Here is a 22,699-nt window from a genome sequence, read left to right as displayed (position 1 = left end):
CAACAGAAAAGAAAAAAAATATTTAAATTTTTCATTAAAAAAAAAATAATTTTAATGACAGACTACGCACCTCATTACTGATAACGAAAACACAAACAAAAACACCAACAATAAGTTAAATAAAAATAAAATCTTTTTGAATGGAATTTAAACATTTTTATTTTATTTTGTTTTTTTTTTTTTGATCATTTGAAAATAAATAAAATAAACATTAATAAATTAGAGACATAAAATAAATAAAAAAAATATATATTTGAGTGTTTATGTGCATGTGTGGTATATTAATATACACTCTTTATACCCTACACCACTTTAGTGAGAACATACAAAAATATTCGTCCTATACTCACCTTAAAATATACCAATCGGCTTAGAATCGCTTTCTGAGTCCATTAAGATATGTCCGTCTGATTGGCTGTCCATCTAAACCTAGTGTACAAGGCACAGGTCGCAATTTTTAAGATAATTGAAGGAAATTTGGCACGCATTTTGTTTGGCCATGGATATGAAAATGGATAAAATCGGTCCATTTTTTTCGCCTAGACCCTTTACAACCTACTCCCCGAATAGAGCCTTTAGGCTCATAATTAAGTTTAATGTTCTGTTATGTCAACAAAAGTCAGGCAAAACTTAGTTTTATAGAACATTTAATGACGCTTTATTTTTGATCGGGCTCCATTTGACTCTAGCCCCAACACAAACTACTTTTAGGAAATGTCTTGAAGGTAAAAATTCACCTATAAACACTAATAACACTTTTAAATTCTATATAGATAACTTTGAAGTAGGCGGGAATACCTCTACCAACATTTATAAGCATAGGCCCATATTTTCCCCTACTCCCCTTTCAGCCCTCTTGTAAAAATTCTCTTTTTTTTTTTGCCAAAAATAAGTAAAAATATTCCAGAATAAAGCCAAAAAACAAATAAAATGCATTTTTTAAATAATCCTTATTTTTAACATACTGATTAGTGTAGGGTATCATATGGTCGGCTATGCCCGACTATACATTCATACATGTTTTATTTAGAAAACAAGTAAGAGTATATTCCGTCAAGTTCATCTATTGTATACCCTACACCAAAACGAATTCATTTTCGAAAGTTGGAATTGAATGTAAAATTTTAGTTTGTTTTAAAAATTATAGTTTCAAGTTTTATTTAGAACAAGTCATATTTCTATAGTCGGCTGTGCCGAATCTTATATACCCTTCACCAAGTATGTTTTAAAATACAGTTTTTTATTTATCTTATATCTCTGCACACATGTCACACATAACATACACACAAACAAATATAAAATGCAGCAGAAAGAAATATTAACCGTTGTACTGTACTACGACCGTTAAACTGTATTACCACTCTCAAATAAATATGAGCTGTGCTACCAACATATTACTGCTTTATCTCCTTGTTGTTGTTTTTATGCTTTTATTAATAATTTGTTGAGGAAATTTTCAGAGGTAGTCTCAGATTTTTACCCATATCTCAGTTATTTATGGACCGATTTTGCTGATTTTCAATAGGAAACTTCTCGAAAGCATGTTTGACAGAATTATCGAAGATTTAGATCTCAAAGATATCTGGAGTCTTCAGAAAATTGATTTCAACAGACAGACGGACAGACAGACGGACATGGTTTAATCAACTCCGCTATCTATAAGGATCCAGAATATGTATACTTTATAGGGTCGGAAAATTATATTATTATTAAATATAGAATTTCTACTGTATATATATGCTGATAATATATACATTTTTTAGATAAACTGTTATTCAATATATTTTCTATTATATATAAATGTTATACAAACAATTTTCTATAATAAATTATTATATGAAAAGTTCTAGCAAAACAACTTTTCTTAAGAAAAACTTCTTAAAAAATTTAAAAAAAAAAAAACTGTTATACACTATTAATAAAAATTTAGAATTCTGGAAATATAAATAGAAAGATATAGTTACACAAAAGATTTTCTATATAGAACTATTATACATTTAAAGTTAACTTTTGACAATGGATTTCTTCAATTTCGGTACTTTTCTACAGTATTTTATCTCTCTGTATAGAAACACACTTTTTTACAAACTGTTATAAAATTGTTATAGAATATTTTGATTATAAAAAACAGATGTACAGTCCAATATAAAAACTGTTATACAGATACATTTTTAGAAATAAGCTGTTCTACAAAACATGTCAGCAAAAAAAACTGTTATATATAAAATTTTATATAGAAAACTGTTATACAAAAAATGTCTTTAGAAAGTACAAGAAATATTTCTACAATATTATAAACAAATTTTAATGGGAAAACTGTTATACAGAAAACCCCATACTTATGCAGTTCATTGTGTTGAAACTAGAAAAATAGGTTGGGGGAGGGAGGATAGAGGTAGTAGTGTTTGTGGACATTTGATTTAAATATTTTTACATCGAAATTGGCAGGGAATACTTCTACCGGAAGTTTGTTCCACATACAAACGTTGTGTCTAAATCGAGCACAAATGGGTGTGTTATTGATGAACTTCATGTGGATCTGTATGGATTGATCTGCACAGTTAGAAATTATTACTTCTCTATTAATACTCGGCCTGCGTGGAGTACATTAACGTGACCCTTAAGACCCAAGTGAGTCGGTCATTGGCCGACCAATGTGTTACAAATATTATCTCAAACCTACAATACCTTTCACACTACATAGAGTTAGTGTTGGGTATAAAAAATATATATAAAAATAATAATAAATAAATTACTTATTGCCATCAACAGTGTCTGACGCCTTATTATGTGCTGTTAGTGTTTTAACCCATTTAAGGCAATAAACTTTTAACTGGTAGCTTTTTTGGGTTTTTAAATTGAAAAAGAAAATATATAAAGATTTGACTACTAATGCACAGTGAATAAATTTGAAATTAAAATGTTTCATCCAATTCTGTGATGTTTTTGTAATTCAAATCATTTATGACAGATTGATTGATTAGAAGTGGAAATTCTAGTGCCTTTCTTATTTGAAAATCATTTACCAATAAATGATATTGATGATCTTTGCAAAGATTTCTTAATTTTATTAATATATATTACTTCCAATTGTGGGTTTTAGTCATAATAAACGATTTTATTAATTACAATTTTTTAAAAGAATATTAATAGCGCAACGTTTACGTGCCATTACTATAGTTTCTTTTAAATAATTTACCAATAAAAATCATGGTCTTTGAAAGAAAAATGCCTACTTTTTACCGACATTTTTTACGTTCAAAATACGCACATAAACAAAATTTAATAGTAAAATCATAATTAATAATAAAAATCTAAATAAATAACAGAGATGGGAAATACAAATGGTAATTATTTTAAAACCGAAGTGCAAACCTTTATGAATCTATTGGAAAAACTTTAAATATTGTAATTGTATTTTTCAATATACTTTAAATTTTTAAATTTTCTGCACAAACATATATTTTTTAAACAATTTAAATATTTTACAAAACCATTCTTTAAATATTTGTTATAGTAGTATATTAAATCGTATAGATACAAAAGTCTATATCTATGTCTCTGGATATTTTCAATCTATATATACACACAAAAATATTTTTTAAATATTTACTATTATACCCATTCTTTACTCTGTTGTGTATTTTTTCAGTATTTTTTTTTTATACATTTGTTTGTCTATTTAAATTTTTTTCTATTTTCGCTTAAAGTCGTACTATTGATCTTTAGAACGCTTTCATCGTTGCCATTCGTACGTTGTGTTAATTTTAATTAATGAACAGAAATCGTCTATATATTTTTTTATAGTATAAACAAAAAAATATATACAAATTCTCTAACTTTAAAATACAAACAGAATTTGTTTTATAGAAAAAGTGAGGAAAGAAGGGTAAACGGCAATGATATATTTTTTTTATTATTTTAATACTACATAGTAAGAGTATTATTATAATAAATGTGAGTGATACGAATAATTATTTTATGTGAGTGCATAATGTGAATACATACATACGTATGTATTTGTGATTAATATACAGATATGTGAAGAATTATAGTAAGCACGAAAATTAGGAAAAATAAAAATCGCAACTAGATGGAGATAGATAGATATCTAGATAGATAGATATCTAGATAGATAGATAAATGGATAAATGGATAAATAGATAAATATATAAATAGATAGATAGATAGATAGATAGATATATAGATAGATAGATAGATAGATAGATAGATAGATAGATAGATAGATAGATAGATAGATAGATAGATAGATAGATAGATAAATAAATATATAGATAGATATATAGTTAGATAGATATATAGATTGATTGATAGATAGATAGATAGATAGATAGATAGATAGATAGATAGATAGATAGATAGATAGATAGATAGATAGATAGATAGATAGATAGATAGATAGATAGACAGATATCTAGATAGATAGATAGATAGATAGATAGATAGACAGATTGATAGATATATAGATAGATAGATAGATAGATAGATAGATAGATAGATAGATAGATAGATAGATAGATATATAGATAGATAGATAGATAGATAGATAGATAGATATATAGATATATATATATAGATAGATAGATAGATAGATAGATAGATAGATAGATAGATAAATTGACTAGTGAATACAACGTCTCTTTATAAAAGTCAATAGATGCCAGCCAACAGGCTTGTTAGTCCGTAAACAGAGTCGTTTATTGTCGTAAATAAAAAGTAGATTAGACATTTTCGTATTAAAAGTAATCTTTACGGAAAAATAAGAACCATAGCAGTTTGCCACAATTGATCTTTCAAAAACGCAAAAATAGTAAAAATAAGAACCAAGTTTAGAATATATAACTCGGATATTTCAATAACATTAGTTTCTCTCAACTCTCATTTTAAATCTATAATTATTTTGACGGAAAATGTCTCCTTTACCTAAACCGTTCCCAATTGTTTTGTCCACAAACTGTAGCATAGAAAACTTTACTACGACGTTGTAAAACCTACGCACAACAACATTCAACCTACACAATTTCATTTCATAGATACATATATTTTCAATGTTTTTTCCCATTTTTTTTTAGATTTTAAGATACTACACGCTTTAAATTATTGTTGAGCAATAATCACTGGATTAAAAAAGGTGGGACGACGACGAGGGTATTCAGGAGAGCTTTAATAAATGTTACAACAATTGTTTGAATTTATTTACTTTTTTTCCAACCAAATAATACTTAATTCTAAGTTAACAAAAGATTTTGTTGACTTTAGAACTCACATTGCGATTTGAGGGATTTAATATTGTTTGTGATGAAAAACTAGGAAACAGTAAAATTTGTTTTTTTGTGAAAATTTTCAAATTTATAATTTAGAGAACAATTGTTAATTAACATATTTAATTGGTTAAATAAATTAATTTTTATTTTACTTTCTAGTAAAATATGCATTATATATGTATGTATGTATGTATGTATGTATGTATGTATGTATGTATGTATGTATGTATGTATGTATGTATGTATGTAGTAGATTAAACCCACAGCAAAAATAGAAATAGAGCCTAGAAACATACAATTATACTGACATTTTTGTTGACATTTAACAAAATATTTAAATTAATACAGTTAGATGTCATCAGGAGTTTGTACACAATCAATACCAAGAGAAAAGTGTTTGTCAGATCAATAAACCAATTTGTTTAAATTTACACTAATTGATAAATGAATATTTATTATTTGTTATAAAATTTTTAAAATTATTTGTATAGATTACAATTTGAAATTTAAATAACCTAACTGATGTGCATTAAAAAATACAATTTTAATTAAAAAAAATTCTAATAGAATTCATTGAGTTTATGGTAATTTTTGTTGTTTTCCTGAATTTCAAATAACAATAAAAGCAAAACATTGCTAAATTATTTAAAGCCGACTTTATTTTTAAATACTCACTCACTTACTCAACTCAAAACTACTGAATCTTTCACTCGCTCTCTTGCTCACCCCTCAGCTTTCCCCTTCAAATGCAGTGCAATGTCATTTATTGTTTTGAATATTTCAAAGATTGTTTCTTCTTGACAACAACTAAAATTTATTCTTTTTTCACTTTATTTTCAATAAAAAAAGTAATGTTGATAAGATGAAAAGTGTTGAGAAATAAAAAATAAAATAAAAAATGAATACATAAATAACGGAATGGAAAAATGAAACCACCAACAAATTCATAATAAACGTTTGTACTAAGAGTGTAAAGCGTAAAAGAAGTTACCATCCTTTCTCATCCATAACAACAAATAGTGTGGTCAACTGTTTGATATTTAATAAACTTTTTTTATGTTCTTATTCTGAATTGAAAGATAGGGAGATAGATAGATAGATAGATAGATAGATAGATAGATAGATAGATAGATAGATAGATAGATAGATAGATCGATAGATATATAGATAGATAGATAGATAGATAGATAGATAGATAGATAGATAGATAGATAACTATATAGATAGATAGATAGATAGATAGATAGATAGATAGATAGATAGATGGATAGATAGATGGATAGATAGGTAGATAGATAGGTAGATAGATAGATAGATAGATAGATAGATAGATAGATGGATAGATAGATAGATGGATAGATAGGTAGATGGATAGATAGGTAGATAGATAGATAGATAGATAGATAGATAGATAGATAGATAGATAGATAGATAGATAGATAGATAGATAGATAGATAGATGGATAGATAGATAGATCGATAGATATATATATAGATAGATAGATAGATAGATAGATAGATAGATAGATAGATAGATAACTATATAGATAGATAGATAGATAGATAGATAGATAGATAGATAGATAGATAGATAGATAGATAGATAGATAGATAGATAGATAGATAGATAGATAGATAGATAGATAGATAGATAGATAGGTAGATAGATAGATAGATAGATAGATAGATAGATAGATAGATAGATAGATAGATAGATAGATAGATAGATAGATAGATAGATAGATAGATAGATAGATAGATAGATAGATAGATAGATAGATAGATAGATAGCTAGATAGATAGATATATAGATAGATAGATAGATAGATAGATAGATAGATAGATAGAAGTGAACATTTTGTTCCCTTGGAACGTAAACGTAAAAAGTGAAAAGGGAACATATTTCACGTGAAATGATAATTTCCGATATTGGTGATTATTATTCTAATAAAATCAATAATTATATTAACACACAAAATTTGATTCACTGAAATACATCAAAGAAATTTTCAACGCTTTAAAAAACGCCTAAACTTTCAACGTAACTATTAACATTATTGTTTCGGGAGGGAGAAATGTAAACAGAAAGGGAGCCACAGTCATTTTATAAACAATAATATGAAGCTTCTTTCATAGTACATCCTTTCATCATCTGTTGAAGGGACGTTTCGTTACTGTCTACTTTTTTATTTCCATTCTCTCTCTTTCTCTTTAGCTTCTGATTTTTTTTTTCCATTTGATTTCTTTTCCCATCCAATGTTTATTTGCATTATGCTGACTTTTGTTCTTGTTGCAGTTTTTCTTTCGTTATAGTAGAGTCAGTTGTAGGCTGTTTGGTTAGGCCTACTATATAAAATTTATAACTTCAAGTCGGTTGCCATGCAGCGCGTTCTTTTTTTAGTATGATACACAAAGTTGTAGAGTTTTCCATCATAATGTTTTGAGTTATTTGCTGAATATGCTTAACTTGTGTATACTATATGTTTTGTTTTTCTTTTTTTGTAGTTGTTGTAGATTTGTATACATATATTTTAAATAAGTTCATTCTGTTGCCTTTATAGTCCCGTCCTTAAGTATATTTTGTTTATTTTTTAAACAATTGCACAATAGGTCGTTTGAGGTGTGAAAAGCTTTCTACATATGTATATATAAAAAAATCTATTATGAAGTAGGTCTCAGATTTATTAACCCTTTTGAATAAAATGTCTAATCAACAAACAACGAAATTTCTAGTTTTCTTGTAACTTCAACCATTAAACAGAAAATTAATAAAGTAAAGAAGTTTTTTGAGTTAATCAAATTTTAAGAACTAAAATTTGGTATTATTTGTTCCACATTGTGCATTTATCATTGCAGTAGGGATTTATAAAAGATGAAGTTGAATGCAAACAACAAACATATTAAAACAAAAAATTGTAGACCGAAAGTCTTTTTTAAAATTGCAATATAGTTTTTTCACTTCCAACTTTATATATGTATGGATGTATATAGTCAGTATTAGACCGCTACAAAATTATTAAGAGAATCTTTGTTGACAAATTCAAAGCCTCAAATGGCCTATAGAATGGAAAAATGCTTATGAAGTCATTACATACGAAGACCATATTAAAATGGGTCGTAATTAAGTATAGGGTTCTATAAATCTACTTTCGAATAATCGAACAATCGACTTTTTGTCGAAAAAAGTCGAAGTCGACTATTTTGTTCCAAAAAAGTCGATAACTCGACTATCGTCTATGAAAAAAGTCGAAAAGTCGACTTTGTAAATAAAAGTTGAAAAGTCGAAAAAAGTCGGAAAAAGTCGAAAGAAGTCGAAAAAAGTCGGAAAATGTCGAAAATAGAAAGAAGTCGAAAAAACTCAAAAAATTGCAACAAATAGAAAAAATATAAATAATTTTTTTATTAATAATAAATAATAATATAATGTTAAATGGCAACATGATAAATTTACGCTTCTGGCAACTTTATAAATTTTTAACTCTGGTCGGAAAAAGTCGAAAATAGTCGAAAAAAGTCGAAAATAGTCGAAAAAAGTCGGAAAGTCGAAAATAGTCGAAAAATCGACTTTTAACTAAATGCAAAAAGTCGAAAGTCGAAAAGTCGACTTTTCATAAAATGCAAAAAGTCGAAATGTGGACTTTTTATAAAATGCAAAAAGTCGAAAAGTCGACTATTCATAAAATGCAAAAAGTCGAAAAGTCGACTTTTCGTTTCAACTATAGAACCCTAATTAAGTACCGTTTGAAAGTCTTTCTGTTTACCAAAAGGCATTTTAGAAATGACAGTTCATAGAAAATCTTTAATTTTATTTGATGCTAAAAAATATTTAGAATCAAAATGGTAAGTTTGCTACATGAAGTTAAGATCAAAATCACCTTTTTAGTAGCAGTCTAATGTACACTTAGATTATACGAACAATACTACAGCAAGAACAACATCAACGTCAACAGCGACTGCTACAGCAGAACTTAGGAACATTTGTACACAAGTTAGACAGGCCATACATTCATCCATCCATCCATCTAACCAGCCAACCATCCATTCATTCGTCTATTTATTCAACCAGTCATTCGTCTGTCCTTAGAGTAGTATGAGTATTTCGTATCAGGATAAATTTATGTTTTTTTTTCGCAGCATGTCTTTTATTTATTTGTAAATAGTATATGAATGATTGTTAATGTATATGTAGTTGCTGCTTCGAAGATATGACGATGATGGCGGGGATTTATATGTGTAAATATTAACAGAAAAAAATTATTTAACCGCATAGTTACTCACAGATTTTTAGGTATAAAAACATCACAAAGCAACAATCATCACAATATAGAGAAAAAAAGAAGCATGGATGGCAAGAGAGAGAAAGAAAAAAGAAAAACAAAACATCATTACCGTTGCTAACACTGCATTTAGTATTATCGCTTAGATTCTCGCTCACAATTATTCTTTTTTTTTGGTTACAATGAGAAAAATGTTTAAACAGTATGTAATGATAATCATAATAATGATGATGTTTATTTAGTTTACCATCCAACCCTTTAGTAAATATAAAAAAACAAACAAAAGCAAAGGAAAAACGTCAAAACAAAAACTAACTGCATCATATACATCTTCTCTTAAAGTCAACTTAATTTAGGAGATGCCATACCGATTATAAGTTTAACATTTATTCAGAATTTCAAAGGATAAGTTTTTTAACATTCAAATTCCAGAATCTAATATTTGTGATATGTACTTCCTAATAGGGTTCTATAGTTGAAACGAAAAGTCGACTTTTTGCATTTTATGAGAAGTCGACTTTTTGCATTTTATGAAGAGTCGACTTTTTGCATTTTATGAAAAGTCGACTTTTCGACTTTTGATTTTTTGCATTTAGTTAAAAGTCAATTTTTCGACTTTTCGACATTTTTCACTTAATTAAAAGTTGACTTTTCGTCTTTTTCCGACTTTTCGACTGTCCGACTTTTTTCGACTTTTTGACTTTTCGACTTTTTCCGACTATTTTCGACTTTTTCCTACTTTTTTCGACTTCTTTCGACTTTTTCCGCATTTTTTTTTTTACTTTTTTCGACTTTTCGACTTTTTCCGACTTTTTTGGACTTTTATTTACAAAGTCGACTTTTCGACTTTTTTCATAGACGATAGTCGAGTTATCGACTTTTTTGGAACAAAATAGTCGACTTCGACTTTTTTCGACAAAAAGTCGATTGTTCGATTATTCGAGAATTAAGGTGCCAAGGAAACGCTCAATGGTTTTTGTATTAACAAAATTAGAGCCAACATATAATGTTTTCGAAGCAATTGTCCTCAAACGAAATTTCGTAAAAGGCCTGTCAAAGAATTCCATTCCGATCGAAAGTGGAATTAAATTTACTAATTTTCTTCTTCAAAAATGAAAAATTACAACTTTTTCAGAATGAAATCACTTTACATTTTTAACGTGAAATGTGTGAAAAGTTATTATTTTTAACGATTAATTCCACTTTCGATCGGAATGGAATTCTGTGACAGGCCTGTATACTTTTATATTAATATGAATACATTTTGAGTTTTTTTTTTGAAAATTATCTGGCAGCTTTACTGTATTCATTTGACTCACTCTCTTTAAAAATTTCTGCACACACTGAGATATACCAGATTATAGTACTGTACCTAACATTAATTTATTATTATCATTGCTGTTACAGCACTAAAACTCCTACGCTTCCCCGTTCACACATTGTACAGTACTTTGTACTTTAAGAAGTAATAATTTTTTTATTAAATTAGTAAAATTTCCTAGTTTTTTTAATTATTTATAAATTTTAAATATTACTTGAGATTATTTCAAGCGATTAATTTAATGTTTGCATCTTTATTTTGCTTCCTGATTCATAAATTTCCACTTACTCACTAACCACAAATTTACAACTCAATACAGCATCTTCTTCTTCGTTCTTAACTCAAATGATTCACACTACACCATACAACCATCCTGCCTGACAGTCAGCCAGCTACGGCTTCATGCTTCCACATAAAATGTTTACAATTTTTTCTAAAGTTCCCATGTTGAGGAGGACACGTATTTACAAGATTTATCCTGGTGTGGGTGACTGTGTAATGGTAAACTTGGTTTATGTCTATACTACTGTTTTGGTACCTATGTAAGTAGAAGAAGAGTATATGTGACTCTATATTATGCACAATGCATCCGAATGACTAAGCAACATTTGGCATAGTGTTTTTGCCTGTTATTTCTACACTTCCCCACCTGTCTTGCTGTTGGCACTCACTCACTGCAGTTTAAATGCAAATGTTTTTGTATATTTATGTAGTATGTATGTATGTTTACCAAAAAATGCTTTCACGGTTGAAAAAAGAACAACAACAACAATAAGCATCCTTACTACGCAGACGTTTTTGTTTACAAATACCTAGCCCAGCCCCCTCATTTTAATAATTTGCAGCATCTATGAATGAAATCTTGTTTTAATTTCATAAAGATTTTTATTTATTTCTTAACTTTAATGTAAATTATATATTTTGTTTTTAATGAAAATATTTAAGTCAAAAAGTAATTTCAATAATGAGTATGGTTCAAAATATTCGCTAATTTCAAAAAGTCAAATTCTGAAGACCCTAGCTTTCGGGTTCCGAAGCTTCTTGGTCAAAGATATATTATATAGACAAGTTACTTGCTTTTACTTAATATATTTTAGTTAAAATTTGTTTAAGTAAATTATAATGATTATCAATAAATCGCAACATTGATTTGTTACTCAGTAATAATATTTACAATAATAAAATAACGGTTATAATTTCATCATCAAGTCCATTAAATATGATTAAATAGAAATACAAAATTAAAAAAAAAATATTGTATTCTCAGAATACAAAAGAATTACAAAAGAAACAATTAAGCATAAATTACATACAAACATGCATATGCAGGCATGCAAATGCTTACAATTAAAAATAAACTTATTTGCTAATATTGTGTCTGTCTTATTTATTATCGTTTCTATTTTTTTGTTTTCTTCTATTTGAAATTTTTTTTTCTGAACATCACCATCAAATCTACAAACAACATGGTCAATGTAAAGGTCAGGAACCTTTGTTATACAGTTGTAAAGTGAAAAAAAATATATTAATGTTTTTCTTAAGGAACTGAAATTATTGAGCACAAATAAATGAATAGATCTTAGTTTATTTTATTATACATTGTTTTATTATTATTTCAAGCCTCTCACTCTCTCATTCTCGCTCTCCCACCACTCTACTTTTCTTCTTCATTACACGTTAATTTACGTTAAAATAAAAAATAATTGTAATAGTAGCTGGAGGAGTAGTACACTCAATAATAATAGTATTGAGGGGGGACATACATACATATGAGAGTACATGATATACAAACAATTTACAGCAGAGATGGAAAGTCAGTTAGGTATTAAGGGGGAATTTGTAGCTAACAGTTAAAATGTCATAATTTTAATACAGTACTCTCCTATTTTATAATACTAATATTAAAAATATAGTAGTGAATAATAAAATTTAAAAAGTACCAGCCCTGATTTAGAGCAACAATAACTTCTTATTTATTTGTTAACCAACCAACGATGGCCGAAGTTTTGTTTCTCTTGTTTTTATTTTCAGAGTTTTCGATAAGAATTGCAACAACGGTATTTGACACCCGTACATTTGCACATACATACATAGTACAATAACATTGTACAAACTCATTACAGTAAAATATACCTTAGTTGGACTTTAAACTGTTTCATAATAATTTCATAAGTCATACATAAAATAACTATTATTTATTTATATTTTTTATCTTGTCTTTTTAGATAATCGATTGCCGAAATATCTCACTTTTACTTCCTATACTAATGTTGCTGTAAAGTTGTTTTGACATTTTTAACAAACGCGCTTAACAATGTTTATTGCAACATATTGTATGTTGCAATATGACAAGCAACAAGTGCTGTTTAAAATGCAACATATCTCATAACACAATATATTGACGGTTCTAAGGGGATAATCAGTATTATATTTTAATTTATTAATTTTGGAAGCAGCCATTGAGAAATACAAAATTCAACAACATAAACAAGGCTACACTGAAATTGGGGATACAGCACTAAAACATTGCTGCTGAAGGCTGCTTTTACGCCCAACAAAATGGTAACACCATCAGTGGCGGCGGCAACAACAGCAGCATCGTCATCAACTTCAACATCAACAACGGCAACATTAGCAGCAGCATCAACAACATCAGCAAATGAAAATAACAGCAACAATATCATAAATCAACAGTTGCAGCAACAACATCAAGATGGCCTGCAACAATTATCGGCACCAGCTCAAGCAACAACAACCACTTCCTTTACAACAAGCGCCGCAATACCTAGGCAACATCCCAAGAAACGTAAATTTGATCCCTCAGAGTTGGATGAAAGCAACAATGATAATCCTAAACAACAACAACAACAGGATCAAACAGGTTCATCAACGGAGATTAAATATTTGCCATCAACAAGACAGATCTCAACATCAATATCATCACCACCACCACCTCCTCCATCTTCATCAACTTTATCAACGAAGACGACGGCGACGTTTACAACAACGACTTCATCCAATGGCAACGGCACAACAGCTGGATCAACAAATGGCAATAATCCTGCCACCATTTATACCAACATACGCACAAGTTTCGATTGTCCCTCGGACGCTGCCACAACCACATCCATTTCGATGAACAGTAATACAAGTAGTTGTAATAATAGCAACAACAATAATGATATCAGTAGCGGGTCTCTGATTTCAGTTGCTGCCAAAGGCGCCACATGCATTGAAATTCCTGAAAAACGTACAATTATAACGAGGTTAGTAGATTATGAAAATTTATTTCAAATTGCAAGAATGCTTTGGAAACAATTAATGCTCATTAATCTTTTTTATGTTGAATTATCTATATTTTAATTATCAGTCCCTGAATTATAAAATTCCTTTAAAAAACAAATTCTATTAATAATGAATACATTTAAACACAAAGAATTAGGTTTTTAAAATGCATTAAATCTAAATATAGATTGCTTCTCCTTAATTTATATTTTTTTAATTATTAAAATAACCTAATTTCCGATTTGTAGTTCACATGCACACGGAGGAGTAGGAAATATTTCATACAATATGAATAGCAGCAATGGCAACAATAATAATCCAAGTAATGTTGCTGGACAACGATTTAATTTTATACAAAATAAACAACATCCACCACCACAACTACAACAAAAACATTCAGTTAACTCACCTCCACAAATGCATCAACAACAACATATTTTGCAACAACATCATCAGCATCAGACATCAACAATTGCTACATCCAATGAAGAGATTGTACTTAATCTACGAGATTGGAATAATACCAGAGTGCTGGCTAAATTGGGTAATTACTATGCTCCAGGCATAACACGTCAATCAACAACAACATCATCATCCACCTCATCTTCATCGTCGTCATCGTTAAATGATGTGCCACCAAATTCAATTATAGTTGAATTTGATCCGCCAGAGAATAGTACTCACCTTTATACGGATGTACTTAATAGTGGGCGTTTTAATGTGATATTGGACGCGAGTCCACCCGCAGCCGATGTAAGTACATAACCATTTTAAGATTTTTCGTTTTGCATCAGTTGTTTTGAAATTGATTTTCCCCATTTTGACATCAAATTGAATTATTTTGCATAAATGTTTGTATGTGTATGTGTGTTTGAATTTCAGATTTTGGAGGGTACACGAGCTTGTGTACGTACTTCAATTGAGGGACGAAATGGTTGTGTTTTTATGGAATGTACTGTGACGGAAGTTCATGCAGCAACAAAACAATTTACAGTAGAAATTGCCACTGGGGAAGTTGGAACAGCAATTGTAAGTTTATCTGAAATTATTATTTAAAACTATACTGTTTGTGTAATTGGTTATATTTGTTGCTTGTTTCGTTTCTAGCTCAAAACTGTTAAGCGAGCTGATTTACGCTTGTTATTGCCACCTTGGTGGGATGAACTCAATGAGGTATCACCTACAATAACTTTAACACCAGCAGGTCAAGTACCAGTAACTGGTATAGCTAAAAAAGTGTTAATTTCACCACAATCTAGAAGAAATTTTGGAAATTCTCAGGTTCAGCCACTAGGACGGCTAATGGGAAATAAGACACCAACTGCTGTCAGTGGTCAAATGCATCATCAGAGTCTGTACAGTGAACAACAGAATCTTCAACTACAACAGCAGCCACAACAGATGACCTATGTCAGTAATAAAATACTAAATAGCACAGTTTTGCATCGTTCTCACACGATTACTCAACAAAAGCCGGACGATTATTATCGCACTATAGCAACATCACCATTTCAAGGTACTGCAGCAGGAAATATTGTTAATGGGGGTAATAGTAACAATAATGGTACGACCACGTATGTGATACCCAATGAGAATGGCTGTGTTGATTCCACAACAACAGCAGCGGGAGCTTGTAGTGACCAACATATAATCGAGGGTAATATGCTGCAACAACAACATCATCAGCAACAGCATCATTTACTTCAACATCATCAGCAACAAACAGTTTGCAATAATGAACAATCAAATGATACAAAAGTAACACCCTCAACATCTGATGCTGACATGCTAATGCAACAACAGCAACAACAACAGCTGCAGCAACAACAACAACAACAACAGCGACAACGTCAACAACAACAAATGCAACAGCATCGTCCAACCGGTTCAACAGGACCTTCATATGATGACTCTTACGATTCAGATGATGAACTTAAACGTGTCGACATCGACGGTTTTGCATCATTGGGCGATGCTGATGCTGAAAAATTTTCAGGCTGCAGTAAACGCAGCAGCATGCAATCACGCGGCAGTACATCATCCTTAGTCGATCAGAGGCTAACACCACGATCTCATCCAGCTACACCACGATCTCAAGCAAATACACCACATCGCTTTAAAAAGGGCGATATAGTCGAGTCCGAATCAGGCGTACGTAAAAAATTCAATGGAAAACAGTGGCGTCGATTATGTTCACTGTGTTCGAAAGAATCTCAGCGACGTGGTTATTGCTCTCGTCACTTGAACCAAAAAGGCAGTTCGTTACGTTCTACCGGTCCAAGTCGTTTTCCAAGGTAAATTTTACTCAAATGATGATGAAATATAAATGTGTATATTCAAATAAATACAATGTTGATGCACAAAAGAGTCCTATTCGAAGTGGAGATGGAACTATTCTATTTTAAAGTCTTAAATTATAATACCGAACTACTATATAGAGTTGAGTTTAGGGATTCTTGTATAACTTAAAATATGTACTTTTTTAAAATTTTCCACAAATTTATTTTAATTTAAAATTTGTATTTTCTAAAAATGTATTCATAACAGTGATATTAGCAGTCGTTCTAGTAGTAAGACACAAGTTGATGAGGACACATCTAGAGACTCGGAAACGTCACCAAATTATCGTACAACTGGTCGTTTTGATCAAGAAGAAACAGATGTGGCCAATATGTTGGGTAAGTTTTCCCTTAATCATTGATAAAACATTGATGATATTATAACTGTAACTGCTGATGTTTTATCAATATGTAACTACAATTTTAATTTAAAATGCAAAATTTTAAGCTAAATTTCTTTCGGTGTACAATTTAAAATAGTTGCCATATTATTATTCTCATTAAATTACAATTAGTACTAAAACTTCCCTATAATTGTTAATAATGTAATTATATTTGTAAACACTGCATGTACAAACATGTCGTCACTTTTTAACACATAGTTTAGAATATTTTAATACTGGCTGCCAAAACAACCGTTGTTTTTGAAAAGAAAAGAGGAAAAATAAGAAAAAACATGTAAAACCTAAAACAGATAAATAAAAAAAAAAATTAGGAATAATTGAATAAAAAAAATGATGCAAAAATATCGAAGAAATAAATTGTGATTATATATATTTAAATTTGAAATTGTACAAACAAATTAGGATTGAAGAGTAATAAATTCTTAAGAAAAGTGAATTTAATAAACAGACAAGTGAAATAGAAACAAAAATTTCAAAATGCACGCATTTCAGGATTTTGATCTAGGCGCCAAACTATACCTGCAGTGTCTATGTATGCTTATAATTTTACATGTTAAAAAAATAAATTTAATAATATAATATATTTCATTTTTAAAATACTTGCAGTATCTTTAAGCAGTTCCAGATCGGGTACACCTTCATATTCCTCACCAGTAAATCATGGCACTTCACCCATGAATGCCAACAATTCACCGGTGCCACAGGTAGTTGTAACCAATCATCAAAACTTCTTTACACCCATCGGCAGAGGACCAGTTACGCCAACTGATGCCCATGCCAATAAGCCATGGAAAGCGACTCCTTCACCGGTGATGTATAACGTGCCTAGTTATGTGCCTCAGGTTGTATGTCCAGAGTCTGTACGGGCCCATGGTTCGGGGGTAGTGATTACTTCGACAGCACCAGTGCCACCACCACCACAACCATCACAACAGTCACCTGTGTCAATGGTAATGCATCCGAAAACGATGCCGGCTATTCCAGCTCAGCAGCCAATCATGTCACCGCATTTGCCTGCACAGCATCTTCAGCAGCAACCATCTCAGTCACCAGGTCCGCCACCTCCTCCTGTAGTTGTGCCGTCATCCATATCAACCGCTGCTGCTATAACATCAATGGCTCATGCCACAAGTGTCATAAGGATTTCGCCTGCCTCCTCAACAGCAACGACAGCGACAAACATGACCAATGCAGTAACATTAGCATCACAATCATTTCATCCCGTTATTGTGGATGCCACACAATTAATGCCTCTACTGCCACATCAACAACAGCAACAACATCAGCAGCAGCAGACGCCGCAATCCTCGCCGTCGTCGGCTGCAACTCAACAGACAGTTCATCAGCAGAGTCTTCAGCATACTTCTATGAATCAACTGCGACATAATCATCAGCATAATGTGAATACTGCTATGGCGGCTTTAGGGGCTCAGTCTAAACCGCAGCAACAGCAGCATCAAGCTTCCCAGCAGCAACATTTGACGCAACCGCCACAACAACAGCAGACTCAACAATTAATAAATGAAAAGACTATTCCAAAAAACGGCGTTAACTCGGGGTCGATTTTTCACTGGCACACGCTGCTGCCGCACATTCATCAATCCCCCGTGAAAACTCAACAACAACAACAGGCTAACAATTACACAATCTCCAATATTGTTTTACCCACGCAATCACCATCCGAAGCAGCAGCAGCCTCTACACCACCACCGACGCCAGTGAATAACAATAATAACAATAATCATCTGTTAATAACACAATCAATGTCTTCGCCAAATAATAATCCCTTGGATTGCACCCTAAATGATGCCGCAAAAGCCTCCTCGCATCAAGTTAATAATAGTAGTAATAATAGTAATCTTGAAGACATTGATGATCAATATGACGATGATGTCTTCGATCCCCCTTCCACGAACAATGAAAATCAGGCCAGTAATTTGAGTCTTAAAAATAAACAACAGCAACAGCGTTTCATGAACAATAACAATAACGATCATGTCATACGTAACAATTATAGGCCAACAATTTATAGTACATCAGCAGCTGGAGAACAGACAACAATTGGGGCTGCTGGAGGTGTTGGTCGTAGATTGAATGAAGTATCAAATGATTTGGCTGAGGCGAACAGTTCGGCGGCCACTACTTCCAAAAGACGTTCGCAGTCCTTAAGTGCTTTACAACAGCAACAGGCTTTAGCCAATGGCAACGGATTGCCGGCAGTTGACAATAGTTCTAATTGCAAAGAACCCATGAGTCCCATGACAAAAGTAAGTTCAACACTAAATAGATAAGATGGAAATAAATTATTAACAAAACATGTTTATAAATTACAGAATAAAATTCGCCGCCCGATGAATGCATTTATGATATTTTCCAAAAAGCATCGTAAATTGGTACATAAAAAGCATCCCAATCAAGACAATCGAACTGTTAGTAAAATATTGGGTGAATGGTGGTATGCTTTGAAACCAGAGGAAAAGGCTCCATACAATGAATTGGCTTCGTCTTATAAAGATGCTCATTTTAAATTGCACCCTGAATGGAAATGGTGTTCAAAGGATCGACGCAAATCTTCTAGTTCTGGTAAAGGTGGAAATCATGGTACCAATCCTGCCACCTCAAATGAAGCCAAACAACGTAATGACTCAGTCGATGGTTCTGATTCCATCGATCAAGAAAACAGTCCTACAACACCGGGTCTTATGGGTTTCGCTGCCAATAATAATAATAATAATGCTTCTGGTGGTATTGGTGGCCTTGGCTCGAATGGTATACAAAATGGTCAACAGGATATGCAAACTGACATTATACCTTTAACCATTGCCACCTACAATTCATCCTGCTCCGAATCAGATCCCACGACCATAAACAATCACTTGAATGGTCAGAAATCTATTAAAGAGGAACCAATAAAACATGATATTACATCGGAAGATGAACAAGTGGGTTCTTATATAATATAAATAATAAAGAATTTAATATTTACTTAATGATCATTCCTTTCAGATGGTAATTGATGAGGATCCCGATGAACAAAGTAACAGCAACAGTGGTGGTTTATATAATAATCATCATCATCAAAATTTACAAGTAAAAAATACTACAGAATCTGTAGATCTACAATGTCGCGAACGTGTTCCAGACTCCGATCTAGAAGACGCTGGTCATGATTTCCGTAAAACCATAGCCTCGGGTGCTCTTGGCAGTGATAAGGTTTGCATATTTTCTTATTTCTTTAATTCGTTAATTTAAATACCAATTAATTTCATTTTGTTTTTAAGGATGAACAACAACAAGTGGTGGGTACAACACCTCCAGCTACTTGTAAACCAACGCCTCTTAAGGCTTTACCTCCCACTTTGGAAAATAGCATAATTAATTATAAACAAATGTCAATGCTATCTTATCCTAGTCCAAAGAATCCAATTGGTGTAACACCATTCCAACCAACAGGCGAGAATTTATTTATAAAAAAAAACAAAATAAGAAGAATACATTTTTTAAATATAAATTTTTATTTTGAACAAATAAATTATTCTTCCTATTTTTGTATTTTTTTTCTTAAATTATTTTACTTAATTAACAATTAATATTTACTTGTATTTGCAGGTGGTGCTTTTAAGACTATGCCTATCAGTCCAAAGAGTACAAAACTCGAAGAACAACAGCAGCCACAACAAATTATTATTAAACAAGAAGATCTCATGGATGCCAAGTATATTAAACAGGAACCACCATCACCATATAAACTAAATGGTGGTGGCTGTGGTGGTTCTAGTATTACAACCTCATCATCATCCTCATCCACTACATCATTGTCGTCATCGTCATCATCCAATTCGACAGCATCATCGGCTGTTAGTCAAAGTAGTAATATTTTTACATTTAATGTGCCAGCGGCAACTGCATTATCACAGCAAAAATCCCAATCACTTTTGCATCCCCAGCTAAGAAGTCCTACTTCAACGGAATCTAGAGGTCAGTATCAGATTTTAATTTTTAATTTAACTGTTAATATGCAGTCTAAATATATTTAGTTGTTCGTTTATTTTTTTTTATTTTTATTTCTGATCGAAACTCATTTCGCTCACTTGCGCTTTTTGAAAAGAGTATTAAATACGTTATTTTCAACACCTGTATTCTAAACACATCCTAATGTCAACAATGACATTTTTGTTATGAATATGGGTTTGAAAAAAAAAACTTTAAATAAATTGCATATTCAATCATCTAACTATTCACAAATTGTTTTTCTCTCTCTAATAAATCATGCATTCCACAAATTGTACATTTTTTGGGTTTCGGTTTTATATTGTATGTGTGTGTATGCCATATGTGTGTCTCTTCTAACAAAAAAAAAAAAAAAAAAAAAAACAATTATCTAAAAAAATACCATATAAATGTGTTTATGTTTTTACTAACACTGTGCTAAACGTAAAACAACAAACAATACATTCATACATCAATCACTTTGCTCATGTATTCATTCGGATTAAAATACATTCATTTATTCATCTCACTTTTATTAAAACTAAATGGAACTGGGTTTATTCATAAAGATAAAGATCATTATGAAACTGATAATGATATGAAGGATAGTAAAGTTAATACCAATAACATGGATATTGATGAGGATGACAGTACATTGTATGACGATGATGATTACGATGACTATGAGACAGAAACTGATTTTGATGACATAGAATTTTATACTATACCCAAAACAAAAACCCTACTTGTATCAAGAACTCCAACTCCCACATCAACATTAACGACGGGAAACTTGTTACCAATTAATCACATACGTTTAACGACTCTGACACCTCCGATAAGAACACAACAATATACTCAAATTAGACGATCAATAACTCCGCAGCAGCACAAAGCTTCACCACATAGACATTTGAAGAATTTACATTTTCGTAGAGTAGAAACTCCCCCTACAGTTATAACTCGTGTACCCACACCTTACTCCCATGAACATCAGACTACCCGGCAAGGAATTGTAGTGACACCCACATCTTTAATTAAAACCAACACTGGGGGTACTGGTATTAGTGGCAGTAATCAAACAAAGCAATTTACAATAATTAGAACTTTGACCACTCCGCCTCCTTTGTTTTTTCGTACTATACAAAAGACCTGCATAACAGGCTCGGCAACAGGTGCCTCAAATGCATTACCAGCTATTAGAGCAAAAGTAAACACTACAACTGATTCATCAACCCTAACAAAATCATCCATACCCTTGGTCATATCATCCTCATCAACACCATCAACTAGATCATTAACATCTGTTGTATCAGCATCATGTAATAATGAAACGATTGAAACTAAAAATCAATATCCCAAAATATGCTCCTCCTCTTCCTCCTCAACTTCAACAACAACAAATAATTATATTGACAACCACAACACAACTGCTATTACTACTACTCCTTCCAACAACACCACCATTACAACTACTTCTATAACAACTGCTTTCTCCTCTAATACGCTAATAAACTCTCAAAAAACATTGCTGGTGCGTAATAATTTCAATAACAATCTTGCTAATGCTAATACAACTGGCATTAAAATAGAAAATTGTACAAAAGCTACGGGTAGGGCAGCTATATTATATGATGCTTTAGTCTTGGATACTTTAAATGATGACATCAATAATACAGCAGATGAACAGCAGCATCATCATCAACATCAACACCAACAACAGCAGTTCAATCATCAGCAACAAAAAATTATCAAAAAAGAAATTGTTGATATGGATAATGTTCCAGAGCAACAACAA

At 31.2% G+C, this 22,699-nt stretch overlaps 1 protein-coding gene across 1 annotated transcript in view; it reads left to right on the top strand.

Moving 5' to 3' along the window:
- Nucleotides 1-22,699, top strand: part of LOC111680198 (putative transcription factor capicua) — a 43,068-nt gene that overhangs the window by 15,407 nt on the left and 4,962 nt on the right. Inside the window, exons 3-12 of the mRNA XM_046949496.1 lie at nucleotides 13,109-14,149; nucleotides 14,417-14,921; nucleotides 15,051-15,197; nucleotides 15,276-16,462; nucleotides 16,716-16,846; nucleotides 17,518-19,178; nucleotides 19,245-19,853; nucleotides 19,918-20,124; nucleotides 20,193-20,364; nucleotides 20,521-20,889. Coding sequence (XP_046805452.1) covers nucleotides 13,443-14,149; nucleotides 14,417-14,921; nucleotides 15,051-15,197; nucleotides 15,276-16,462; nucleotides 16,716-16,846; nucleotides 17,518-19,178; nucleotides 19,245-19,853; nucleotides 19,918-20,124; nucleotides 20,193-20,364; nucleotides 20,521-20,889 — 5,695 coding nt within the window. The 5' untranslated portion in view covers nucleotides 13,109-13,442. The remainder of the gene's footprint in view (nucleotides 1-13,108; nucleotides 14,150-14,416; nucleotides 14,922-15,050; nucleotides 15,198-15,275; nucleotides 16,463-16,715; nucleotides 16,847-17,517; nucleotides 19,179-19,244; nucleotides 19,854-19,917; nucleotides 20,125-20,192; nucleotides 20,365-20,520; nucleotides 20,890-22,699) is intronic.

This window comes from Lucilia cuprina, chromosome 4 (genome assembly GCF_022045245.1).
Source record: "Lucilia cuprina isolate Lc7/37 chromosome 4, ASM2204524v1, whole genome shotgun sequence".
NCBI classification, from domain to species: Eukaryota; Metazoa; Arthropoda; class Insecta; order Diptera; family Calliphoridae; genus Lucilia; species Lucilia cuprina.
This window is presented reverse-complemented; position numbering and strand designations above follow the sequence as displayed.